The sequence below is a fragment of the Heteronotia binoei genome, chromosome 2 (genome assembly GCF_032191835.1).
Source record: "Heteronotia binoei isolate CCM8104 ecotype False Entrance Well chromosome 2, APGP_CSIRO_Hbin_v1, whole genome shotgun sequence".
NCBI classification, from domain to species: domain Eukaryota; kingdom Metazoa; phylum Chordata; class Lepidosauria; order Squamata; family Gekkonidae; genus Heteronotia; species Heteronotia binoei.
Genome location: NC_083224.1, coordinates 154,117,888 through 154,130,942, shown reverse-complemented (window position 1 = coordinate 154,130,942; position 13,055 = coordinate 154,117,888). Strand labels below are relative to the sequence as shown.

Sequence of the window (13,055 nt, the reverse complement as noted above, 5' to 3'; positions counted from 1 at the left end):
TGATAGAAATAATATGCTCCACCTTTGTGTTTTTAAATTTAATGAAACATACCTTAAAATCTATGCTTATGAGACGCAAGCAAATGAACAGTGTGCTTGAGTAAAATTATGTTTCTCTGAATCTCATTTCTCTTCAAGTGCGCTGTTTCCATTCACCGGAATTCCATATACTCTGATCATAATAAAGGACAATTGAGCAATCAAGAGCTCCTTTTTAGTCATTAATATGGCTCTCACTGAAGCAAGCCCAAAGCCCTTATACAGCTTATCGTTTTCTGGTTATAATATTTCACGATAATCAAATATCACCAGATGTAATAAAATTGACCTCATGGTACTTATAATGCTCATTTTAAATCATTCATACTGGCAAGGTAAATACATTTTAAATAGTATTCCTTAAAATCCATGAGAGTTTCTTCACAATAGAACTTCCCTGCCTTATATACACATTTCTAACCCTTTCACTATCCTACACAAACTTGGCTAATAAGGGCCTTTTCTTGAATGCTGGAGGATAGCTAGTTTCATTCCCACTCAAATATGATATTTTAGGCAGGGCTTTTTTTGTAGTAGGAACTCCTTTGCATATTAGGCCACACACCCCTGATGTAGCCAATCCTCCTGGAGTTTACAGTAGGCCCTGTACTAAGAGCCCTGTAAACTCTTGGAGGATTGGCTACATCAGGGGTGTGTGGCCTAATAGGCAAAGGAGTTTCTGCTACAAAAAAGCCCTGATTTAATGTGTTTTAAATAATTTGTTTTTAACTTGTTTTGATTGAGCAGTTTTCTGTCTATATAATGTATTTATGATTGTCAGCTTATATTATTACATTGTTTGCTACTTGTATTATATTTTACTGAAAGTATGTGTGTATCTCATCTTGAGCAGACCTAAAGAAGTGTGTATGAATATATTAAATACAAATATTCTGGTACTATTAATAATAATCTAATGCCATTTCCCCTAATTAAATTTATATTTCCGTGATTAAAACATTTAGAAGCGTATCTTGATCCAAAAAAACCAGGAACCAAGATAGGTAAAATCAGTGCAACATAACATAATTTTAAAAATGATAGAATTAAAACAACCAGCAAAAAAAATCTTTGAAATCAAGGTCAACGGAGACTGATGTGTTTCAGACACCCATGAAGCAATAATCTTCAAGGGCCAAAGGCTAAAGAGCTCCATTTTACACGCTCTCTGATACAGCAAGGAAGATATAGATCTCTGAAGGCTGTTCCACATCACATTAGCCACAGAAACTGGAAGCAGGCAGCAATAGAACATATTCTCACAGGGGTCAGAACAACCGAAAGCCATTTTTACACTGAGTAAAATAAAAATAACTGTTTGAACCTACTATGGATGCCATTTAGGGTGGGGTGAGAAGCCCTTTCTCTCTGCCCTTGTTTCAGATCATTATAGAGATTATGGGTGAGATTCATCTAGAGTTGTCAGGTCCCCCCTGGCTACTGGTATGGGATGAGGGGGGCTAGGGATGCCATATTCAGGTTGGAAAACTTCCAGAGATTCGGGGATAAAGCCTGGGGAGGACAGGGACTTCAGTAGGGTGCAATGCCACAGAATCCACTCTCCAAAGCATCTGTTTTTTCCTGAAGAACTGACCTCTATAATCTGGAGATAAACAGTAATTGCAGGGGACCCCCCTGTCCCATCTGACCTAATGACAGACTCCCACCATTAAGGGTACATCAGTCTCCAGTTCTAACATATTTATTAGGTATGTTATTTTCCCCCAGTTAAACCCAAACAGATGATAGCCATAAACTTAGTTTATTCTTTTAATTTGTTAAAACGTCTTCAGTGTTTTACATGCTAATTTACTACCCATACTTTAATACGTATATTTGTGAGCTTGCACACGAAAACTGACAAGTTGAATAAAACTTTGTGGTATTAAAAGTGTCACTGGACTCTAACTTTGTTCTGCAGCTTGAATTCAAACTGTAGATTTCCTAATAAGGCTCTAAAGAACAACGCTTGTACACTTATAGTCTCAATACGTCTATTAAAAATGGCTGACTGACGGGCAAAGCAATCCTTTGTTGCACATGAACTTCAGTGGTCAACTGCAGCCCCACTAGTAGCCTTCCCTTAGGGATATTTATGTGGCAGTCAAATGGGGTGCCCTGTGGCGCAGAGTGTTAAAGCTGCAGTACTGCAGTTCTAAGCTCTGCTCACAACCTGAGTTCGATCCCCGGTGGAAGCTGGGTTTTCAGGTAGCCAGCTCAAGGTTGACTCAGCCTTCCAAGGTCGGTGAAATGAGTACCCAGATTGCTGGGGGGAAAGTGTAGATGACTGGGGAAGGTAATGGCAAAAATCCGCCGTGAAAACGTTGTGAAAGCAACGTCATCCCAGAGTTGGAAATGACTGGTGCTTGCACAGGGGATCTTTCCTTTTCCAAATGGGAAAAAAGTGCCCCCAACAGTATTGTGCGAAGTGCTGCCACAATGGCATCCATGATGATCCTGCCATAGTGTTCCATTCTGGCATTGTTGTGAAATGGGGGTGGCAGGCACGACAGGCAGGACCAATGGAAGTTATGAGTCAAGACCAAGCCAAGCATCTATCACTGACTGGGGACAGAAAGAGGCAGGACAGAGAGGGGCAGGCCACAGGAGCGATGCTCCTCCAGTGCCACACACATTCCTTTAAAGAGACCTGGCCACTTGTCAGTGGGAAAGGACCCATCAGCCCTGTGGGCACCCCATGGTAGCACTCAGCACACAGAGTGCACAGGACCCTAGAGGGTGACAACAGACAAAAACATGGATGTGAGGGTGCTCCCCATTAACCACTGGCCACAGCATACAGCAGGGCACCCATGCTGTCAAGGACATCCTCATGCCTCACCATCTGCCACCTCAGCTGAAGGCACACCAGGAGGAAGGGCAGAGGGCACAGGATTAGCCAGGGGGCATCAGTCACCCAGCAGCTTCTTGATGTGCAGGGTTTGCATCATTTGGAGGCTTCCCCAGTGTGGTGGCGGCCACTGACTGCACTCACATGGCTCTCACTGCCCCCTGGGAGGAGCCACAGGTATACCTTAATTGCCATCACTTCTACAGTCAGAATGTTCATGTGTCAGGCACACCTCTAGCTAGATGCCAGTTTTGCATGCAGAATGAAGTGCGAGGCTCTTATGTCATGGTTGCTGTGCTACTGGAGGGCCATCTGAAAAGGTGACATGCACATTGTTCATGGCACCCATCACTAGTGCTGCAGGCAGCTAGCACTGCCCAGTTGCTGCTGTTGTATGCCATTCAAGACCCTTATTTGCATACCCAACTATTCTTCAAAGTGGCTGGGATCCAGATGGCCCCAGCAAGGCTGTGTAGGACTACACCCCCCAAAGTTTACCATATCCATTCTGCAGTACTTTCAGCTGTTGTTTGAACCTCACTGTGGTAGCGGGCCATTATGCCAATGACTTTGTTCCAACAAGGAGTCCAGTCCTTGTGGGGCCATGTGACTGCAGCTGTGGAGGGGGAGTGAATTTGAAGTTGCCATGGCTGTCAATGGGCTATGATGCCATTTTTGCCAGTGTACCTTGGTGCCTGCTTGGAGGGAGGGTTGTTCCCATACTGAAAACACTTTGGAAGCCACCTAACTGCCACCACGCCAACATCTATGCCAGTGGTAGGTTTTGTGCTATTGCATGCAGCTGTGGTGTTCCTGCACCAGTGGGACTCAGAGGCAGCCCTGCTAGTTCCCTGCAGCAGCATAAACTGCCCTTATGCTGGTGTAACTCTAAAATATGCCCGCATAGTGATCAGTCATATCTTAATTCTAATCCCTCCCCCCCTTAAGAGAGCTCTGTGAAACAAGGATTGGAACGTTTCTGTTTTCTTCATGCAACTGCCTGTGAATTAGATGAAAATCTTAGTTCCATTTTAAAACCTAGTGGGCAAATTCCCACTGGATTTGGGGGTGAAAATATTTCAGTACAAGGGCCTGAGTTTGAATCACTAAAGGCAAGTGTATAGCTTAATAAATCTTAGTAGCAAACTGCTGGGTAAGTTGTTAGTTTCTGTCAGGACAGCAAATCGTAATTGATGAGCTACTTATATCCACAACACAGGGGTCTTTACCTTTCTGTCAGTCCCACCTACAACTGAGCGATTTGTAGGCAATTGTTCATCAAAGATAGTTAGAGAGCAATTCTAAGCAGAACTTCCTAGAAGCCTATGAACGCTGCTTTGTAGAAATATACTTTGTTATGTGGCTTGATAAATGGACAAAAATGCATTGGCACATTTCAGCCAGATTTAAGAACTTTGGGGTCCCTTTTATTTCAATGAGAGTAGCAAAGTCATTTTTATATCACTCCCATTGGACTTAAAAGGATGCTTAATTTTGGCTGGACATTTCTTAAATGTTGATCCCTGACAGCAAACGTCCCTTACAGCTTTTAAAATATATGCTTAGGAGATTTGTTTTAGATTGCAGGGGAGGTAGGTACGCCTATGACTGAGCTACAACAGTATGAATTTTTTCTTCTTTCCTCTTGAACCAACAAACTTTACACTGCTCCCAGAGTAAGTTTCTAAACACCACAAGCAAAGGTAATTATAAGTATTGCAGAACACTTTGAAAAGTAGTGGTCATATCTGCAAAGCTCAGATTCAGCTGCACATCTCACCTGATATACTAATACACAACTTAGTTTCCCTTTTCCACAACAGTCAGTGGAGAGGCCAGGATTGAATGCTTGATGCTGCCTTGCCAGACCATGGCCAGTAATACTGTATATATGTTATCTGCTTAAATACCACAGAGTTTTATATGTCTGTTTGTTTTGTATGTCTATAAGTTAAAATAAAATTATTTTTATTTTTTTAAAAAACCCACAGAGCTATCTATATCTATGGAGATTAAGAAGATGATACCTCTATGCACTTTCAAAAATAAGTAGTATTTTTTAAGGCAATTGTATAGCCAAGAATTTAAATAGGACTACAATCTATTAAAATCCCAGGTTACCAATTTAATGAAAGCAACTAATCAATCTATACATCGCCCAGTTTTAAATATCATTGTGAAATTGCAGTCAGCAGTTACTGGAACATTCTCATTGTGATGATGAAGAACAATCTTTTCAGCTTTTGTGAAGTGGAAAATTTCAGCAGCTGAGTATATCAGTTACTGAATGTGCAAATTGGTATTAAATTTCCCTGTCTGTCATAAATGGCTAGGGATTGTGCCTGCTTCTAAAGAATGGGATCAGTAAGGGTGTGATGCTGTTCCTACTGAAGGCAGTGGCAGAACTCCCACAGAGTGTAAGGGAGTAAGGACTGCAGGTTGTATGACCAATTTAAGCAAAAATGGGATTTTAAGTTCTGCTTGATTCCTTCCAGTTACATGTTCAGTTTATTAAAAAAAAAAAGTAAGAACACATGCCATTTCAAAGGCGAACTTCTATATTTCATACAATGCATTATTTGCTCCAAATAATCTATATATCCATTAGCTTTTTTGTCAGACATTGTTTGAAACATTCCCTTTACAATTTAGGGCACGATTCTTCCACCTTCCATGTGCATGTGCAGCTTTGTGCTTATAGAAAAAAAGAAAAAAAATGGGGGAGAAACCTACCCCAAAAACTGGAATCAAGAACCTAAAGGTTAATATACAATAAGGGCCAAAAATTAAAAGCAGAATTTAAAATAAAATCATAACCAAAAATACATGTATTTGTTACAGAAAGTTAAAAGCATTTAAGGCCCCATCTTTAGATCTGTGCATATAGCCATTGGCCCAGTGGAGCCTTCTTTCTCTCTTCCCCTTCCTTGGTAGTTACTCCAAGTAAGAATGCTTCCACCTCTTTCCTTGCTGGACCTTCCCAGCTGTGAATTTGACTTTGTGAAAGAGCATGGAAGAGGCCTCCACTGGATCCAAGACCCATGTCACTTCCCACACAATAGAGCTGGTGTTCCTGCCAAGCAAGACCATGTACTTAGTATTTGTACAAAGTAATGTTTTAAGGTTTTGATGAGATTTACTGTGGTTTCAGTTTTAAAGAATTTCAGTTTTAAAGAACAATCTTTATTAAAGCTCTATTGTGTGGCCATTGTAAAAAAAAATGGGGAATATTACAGACCAGTTAATAAATTGTGTATTCCATAGAGGAGACAGACATTTTATTCCTAATGATTAAGTATTCAAGCATGCCAGACTGCTGAATGGATGCAGAACATTTGAATGTTAGAGTTAGTTTTGCACATCCAGTAAGAGACAGTCATTTAGTGCCTTTCTAAATAATTGAAAACACCTGCCATTATCTCCTGTTTAGAAACTGGTAATGAGACAAGAATGCATTGACTCTGCCATTTTGCATCTGTTTCAATCAATGGGTATATTTCAGTATGCATATTAGTATCCATTGTAGACATTTGTGTAAATGCAGAGCAGTCTGTTAACCTTCCACACAATCGGGATGAAATGGATGAACTGTCTGTATAGTAAGAAAAAGTGGAAGTTGTCTCATTTGTGTTCATTGCCGAACAATACTTAAAGCATACAGGAAATCACACTTCTGATGCCATCAGCTTCTTTTTCCTGCTTTACCTCTTGGCTACAGTATGGAGACTTTGAAGTTGCTTGAAAAGGCAGCTGGATGAGGCTGCTGCAGATCTGCAAAAACTCAGCTTCTTTGAATGATAAACCTGCTGAATTGCTTTCCCCTGGCCACTGGGCTGGAGAAGGCTAAGGCATGAAGTAGACTGGTTGTGAGGCTGCATGTATAGTGTTCAATTTAGATTGTCCCTTTGCCCTCATAGTCATTTCAACTTGAGAAAATAGCATGGGAGGGAGAGATACAGCCCCATCTTTCTCCTCCCCGCCCCCCGCCCAATTCTACAGTCCTGATTCAAATAGGGCCCTGCAGTGTTTGAACAAGTAAGTTTCATGCAGCTAACATCTGACTGTAGAGCAGGCAAGTAAAAACAGGAGCACCTCAACCCAACTTGGGGATTGACATCTTGTCTAGTTCAGAACTTAGCGGTATGTGAGTATTAGCTGTATACAGTTATCCATTTGGTCCTTATGGGGAAAAAACATCAGAACAGAAAAATTAATAATAATAATACATTTTTATTCATACCCCACCCTCTCCGCCGAAGCAGGTTCAGGGCAGCTGCTTATTATGGGAGACTGGTTTGAAAATGAAATCTCATTCCACAACTGCTCATTAATAGGGATGGACATGAACCAAATTACAAACCAAAGTTCATCAGGAACTGGGTATGGTTCATGGTTCACAAACCTTGGTTCATGCCATCCTGCCCACACAAGCCCCACGAACCTCCCGTGTTGGCAGACATGCTGGCACTGATGGCAAGGCTTGGAAAAGGCATTCATAGAGACTGTGTGTAAGCCAAAATGCCCTCAAAATGAGGTTGGGGAATAGTCAGGTGGGCACCTGGCTCACTAGGGATCTTTTACCTATGTATACAAGATTAACCGTCCAGAAAAGTAATGCGTAAGAATATAGGGACTCTAATTAAGTAAAATCAGTTGAAATTTATTAAGAAAAATATAGGCTTCCATACAAGATAAAATACTCATAAAATCACACATTCAGTCCTAGGATAGACAGACAGACAGACATGGGTAGACAAACAGGATGATATTTACCTATCGTAGTCTTCAAAGAAGGCTCCAATGGCGACAAGTGAGGAAGTGGGAGAAGGGACCCGAAACTTGGCCTTAGAATCGGGGACGGATCTAGACAGCGGAACTGGGGTACTGCTAGATGCACACATGTGGGGAGCTGTGTTACAGGTTATAAAGACTACCTTGAGCCCTTAGGGGATGGGAGGTACAGGGGTGGATGACAGGTGGTCAGCTGGTACATGACCTCAGAAAAGGGGAGGCTCTGCAGTGACCATAAGGGCTGGACTTCTGCAGTAGCCAATAGCAAGTTAATTGTTGGCACCTAATTGGGTGCCCATGACTGACCAATGAACAAGCATGGTCCATGGATACCTGATTAAACTTTCAGGTTGCAATGGACTAGGGTGAGGCTCCAAAATGACAGTTGGGGAGAAGAATGGGAGAGATTACTGGGTGGGGAGATGCTTAATACTATTAAACTTATCTAAAAGGGTGACAATAGATAGCCAAATCATTGCCTAGGTAACACCTGGTTTGTACAAAGGAACTTGGCTCTGGCTGAAGATGGTTTTCCTCTTCTTTAGTCTTCTTCCTGGCACCAGTCTTTGTCCTGAGTTCTGTTGGACAAATTCTTGAGTGGTCTGGCAGGATCCACGCCTAAGATATGCTTGATTGCCTTATGCAGAAGTTGAAGCAGCTGTTGGATATGGAGTCAGGAAAACAAGATGGATTCTGGTGGTGTTAGCCTTTGGTTCATGGAAACAGGCTGGAAACTGTTTGCCTGTACAGTTCATGGTGGCGTGGCTTCTTCCACTGCAGCGGCCAAGACTGGGCACACAAGGAACAGCTGGAAGCTCATCTGTAGTTCTGGCTAACACCCATCCAGAGATGTAGAATGCTGCTGCAAAGCTGAGGCTTATAGTATCCACATAAGCCTTAGCAACCATGCACAAAGTCGACTTCTTAGAGCAGATGTGTGAGAGTCAAAACTCCAGGCACCCTGGCAACCATACTGGTGATCACGATGTCCATATGTATGAAAAGTAGGGGGCTTTTCCTTACATATGGTCTCTTTAAATGCCTTCTCTAAGCCATGCCACTGCCATGGTGGCGCAATTCACAAGTCAACTGAAAAAGTTATTAAATACCTTCTCAGTTGACTCACTGAGTCATACTGCCATGGTGTCACAACTCATTGAGTGAACTGGGAAGTGATATCAGAGATTCCTTTCACTCCCTCCGCTTGGAAATGAGATGAAGTGAAAGGGATCACTGAAATGGCTTGTGAAAGCTATTTAAAGGGAGTGGTGGTGTGATTCAGTGAGTGAACTGGGAAGGCATTCAGCATTCCCTTTCACTCCACCCCCTCCCCACTTGCAAGTATGGGGGGATGAAAGGGAGCATTGAAATACTGAAATAACTTGCAAACTATTTCAGCGATCCCTTTTGCTCCCCTTTAAATGGTTTGGAGTGGGGAAGATAAGGGATTGCTGAAATGGCTTGCATCTGCTTCAGCCAACTATTCCTCTCATTCCCCCCCACTTAGAAGCAAGGCGTATGTGTGAAAGGGATCGCTGATATGGCTTGTAAAGAGAACATTTCCTTTAAATTGTTTTTACAAGTGGGAACTATGGCTAAGTGAAGTCAAAGCGGCAAATTCACCCAGAAGTAGTGAACTCGCTGCTTGAACTTCACTTGTATACAGCACCAACTTGAAGAAATCATTTAAATGGAATGTTCCCTTTAAATGGCTTTTGCAAGATTCCTCCTGCTTCCATTCTGCTGGCCTCATGGAGAAACAAGGGAGGGAAGATCCATAAACTTCACAAACCAAACTGGTTTGCAAACTTGAAGGTTTGTTCCTGTTCATGAGACCTCATGATACATGAACCAGGATGAATCTCTATTTTTCTGGTTCATGCACGTCCCTAGTCATTAATCTTGCTAGAGTATTATGAAAGCATATGCACAAAATCTACTCATAGCCAACTGCTAAGTCAGAACTTCTCTGGTGAGATAAACATAATAGAATTAGAAATACAAGGTACAGTTCATGCCAAAAATTTATTACGAATGGAGCTGGAACTTGGTTTCTGGAAGCATTTCTATTCTTTCCACAATATGGCTCACAGACTGAGATTCTTATTCACATGAAGAAAGGTGGCTGTGAAGAACAAACAATAAGAAGTACCCTCTCCTACCCACCATTTTTTCTTTAGAAATTCCCCAGCTGTACTTTGCACATGTTAAGCAAATATGCAATCCTATGTTTACTGGTGGAAATCAATTTCTGCCTTGATGTTGTTTCTTTAGAGTTAAGCTATATTGTAGTTTAATAGGAATATTTATATCCCATCTTTCTAGATGCCTATTCTGTGTGGCATAAAACTCTGTATTTCTTTGCATTTGTCAAAGGTGTAAGAGGAGAGGCTGCTTAGTTTTTTTCCCTATGATTTTTTTTAGACTCAGAATTGTCCTCCTCAGATTTGTTTGTTTGTTTTTGCAAAATAGTGAAACAGATGGAGAAGTGATGGAAACTCTGAGTTAAATTCACCTACTCCATTCTGCTAAGTGAGAACCCCTCCTCTGGTGGTGAAGGGCATCTTCCACTTAAGCAAGGATGCTCACAGTAGGTAGAGGGGAGTAATTGGATCCAGCTCCTTGTATCTTTCCCCTGTAAGTGAAAAACCTGGTTGGAGTTTGTGATTGTGAACTGAAAAAGAAAAGATTTAAGTATTGCCTCTCCTCCGCTTGGATTGAAAGTTTGCCTAGCTTCCTTGGACCATAAATTTCCTTGAATAGCAATGAGATTGATTAGGGGCCTGGAGACCAAGCCCTATGAGGAAAGGCTGAGGTACTTGGGAATGTTCAGTCTGGAGAAGAGGAGGATGAGAGGGGTCATGATTGCTCTCTTGAAGTATTTGAAGGGCTGTCACTTAGAGGAGGGCAGGGAGCTTTTCCTGTTGACAGTAGAGGAGAGGACTTGCAATAATGGTTTTAAATTAAGGGTGGGAAGGTACCAGCCGGATATTAGGAAAAACATTTTTACAATGTGTTGTTCAATAGTGGAATCAACTACCTAGGGAGGTGATGAGCTTCCCCTCACTGGCAGACTTTAAGCAGCAGCAGGACATACACTTATCAGGGGTGTTCTAAGCTGATCCTGCATTGAGCAGGGGTTTGTTCTAGACGGCCTGTATTGCCTCTTCCAACTCTATGATTCTATTATTCTAATCACAATTTTTTTTCGAAAGTGGAATATTCATAATCATTGATAGATATCTAAAAACAAATTATCACAGAAGCCCTGCCTAGCAACAGTAACATGCCAATATTGAAAATTTCATCTGAATTTTCAGTTCAGAATTTCAACTTGAAGTTGTGCTGTATTATTTCTAAACAATTTGCATCTCACAATAATGACCATTTATTAAGTTGTGGTGTTCTATTTTTATATAAACTGAATGTAGTTTCCATTCCTTGCAGTGTCCACTACAGAAATTTTTACATAAGCAAAGCATTTGGCTTTGCAATTCAGAAATGCATGTATTAGAATCACATGTATATTAGAATCGAATGTTCTAATCTTGATAAACTCCTATACAAGAATCTCATTATGTGTCTGGCTTTCTCTCTTGTTAGACAGACATGAATCCTAGGAGTTGGGAGGGTCAGTCAGAGGAGCAATAGACTGTCACAGAAGCACAGAACAGTATTCATTTTGATAGATACTATCTAAACTGACTTTCAGAAACATTCCTACCAGGGATTATAATTTACATTACCAACCCAGTTCAAATAACTGAGTAATTTCTTTGTTCATCGTTCCTATCCCTAGGGTCTGCCTGGTCCACCAGGTGAAAAGGGTGAAAATGGAGATGTTGGTCCAATGGTATGTTTGTTTAAAAATCTTTGTATATAGTTGACATAATGAATATTACAAAGGATATTCTTCTTAAATATCCATTTGTGACTATTCTGCCATTTATTTTAGTACCGCAGCATAGGAGGGAACCCAAAAGAACTTGTGGGGTCCACCTCATTTTCTCCTTTATCCCCATCCCTACACTATTTTCTGTTTTCCTGATTCTGTCAGCCCCTATATCCTCTCATTTTCCTGATTTCTTTTCTCCTTCACATTCACCTTCCAACCTTTTATTTCCCCCTCCCCAATTTTCAGTTTATTTATTTGTATTTCATTTATATGCTGCCTTTCTTCACTATGGAGGCCCAAATCAGCTTACATCATTTGCTTCTCATTTTATCTTCACACACACAAAAAGTGAGGCATGGTACACTGAGTGTGTAAAACTGGTCCAAGGTCCACCAATGAACATCCAAATCTCCCCCAGTGAACTTCCAAGTCTCCCAGATCTTAGTCTGGAACTCTGATTGCTATACCACAAACCTTTCATGGGTTGATTGCTGTTGTGAACATTAGCAGGCATTCAGGCCTGAGTAAATCATGCAAGTCACATGGTAACAAGTTACCCAGAGGTTGCCACTGGGCCTGGCCCCTGAGCCATCCCAAAATAGCCCTAGAAAGAGCCCTGTCCCCTTCCCCCACCTTTTACTGACAGAAACCAAGGCTGGAAGCCTGGTAATATTGTTGAGGTTTTCTAGCAATGTCCACTGAGGGAATTTGTTTCTTAAAGCTACAATGACTGCTTCTATCATGGAGGGTCCCCCCCCCTCCCAAAAAAAATGGATTGGGACTTTTCTCAAATTTGTAGAATGATCCGTTTTATCTATTCATGGTTTCACTCTCTAGATTTAGGTATATACAGATGGGGCCACATTGAGAATTACATCTCTTAACTAGTTCTGAAAAAGTCTTGTGTCTTCCTTGGACTCACAGAGTGGCTGTTCATTTGTTGAATTTCTTTTTGTCTCCTTATAGGGCCCACCTGGACCCCCCGGCCCAAGAGGCCCTCAAGGGCCAAATGGAGCTGATGTAAGAAAGATCACCCTTCTAACAGTTTTTGCATTCATTTTTTAAAAATAATTGTACATGACGTAACTTACAACTTCATTTCATCATCTTAGGGTCCTCAAGGTCCTACTGGCTCAGTTGGTTCTGTCGGAGGTGTTGGTGAGAAGGTAAGAAAATAGATAATTTTTCTTCTTTAAACTTGCCAGGAGCAAAATGGTGAAGGACACATATATACAGAAAATTTTCATTTACTTTTTACTTTGTATTATAGAAGAGATATGAGTGTTGTTCGGTCATTAAGGTAATGTTACATGGACGGAATCTGCCTAAGGGCACAGTATTCAGCATCCAGGCACTTTCAGATTTCTTTTCTGTATAACCAACAAACCAAAATTACTCTCTTTCATGAATGAGAAAACTTTGACAACATACGGTAGAGTCTAGTGAGTGATCATAATGCAAAATAGTACTAGTAGAGCT

At 41.2% G+C, this 13,055-nt stretch overlaps 1 protein-coding gene across 4 annotated transcripts in view; it reads left to right on the top strand.

Annotated features, from left to right (window-relative positions):
* The window catches only part of COL11A1 (collagen type XI alpha 1 chain), a 335,777-nt gene that overhangs the window by 268,729 nt on the left and 53,993 nt on the right, over positions 1–13,055 (top strand). For all 4 annotated transcript variants that reach the window (XM_060232292.1, XM_060232289.1, XM_060232291.1 and 1 more), the window contains 3 exons: positions 11,481–11,534; positions 12,543–12,596; positions 12,689–12,742. In XM_060232292.1, coding sequence (XP_060088275.1) covers positions 11,481–11,534; positions 12,543–12,596; positions 12,689–12,742 — 162 coding nt within the window. The remainder of the gene's footprint in view (positions 1–11,480; positions 11,535–12,542; positions 12,597–12,688; positions 12,743–13,055) is intronic.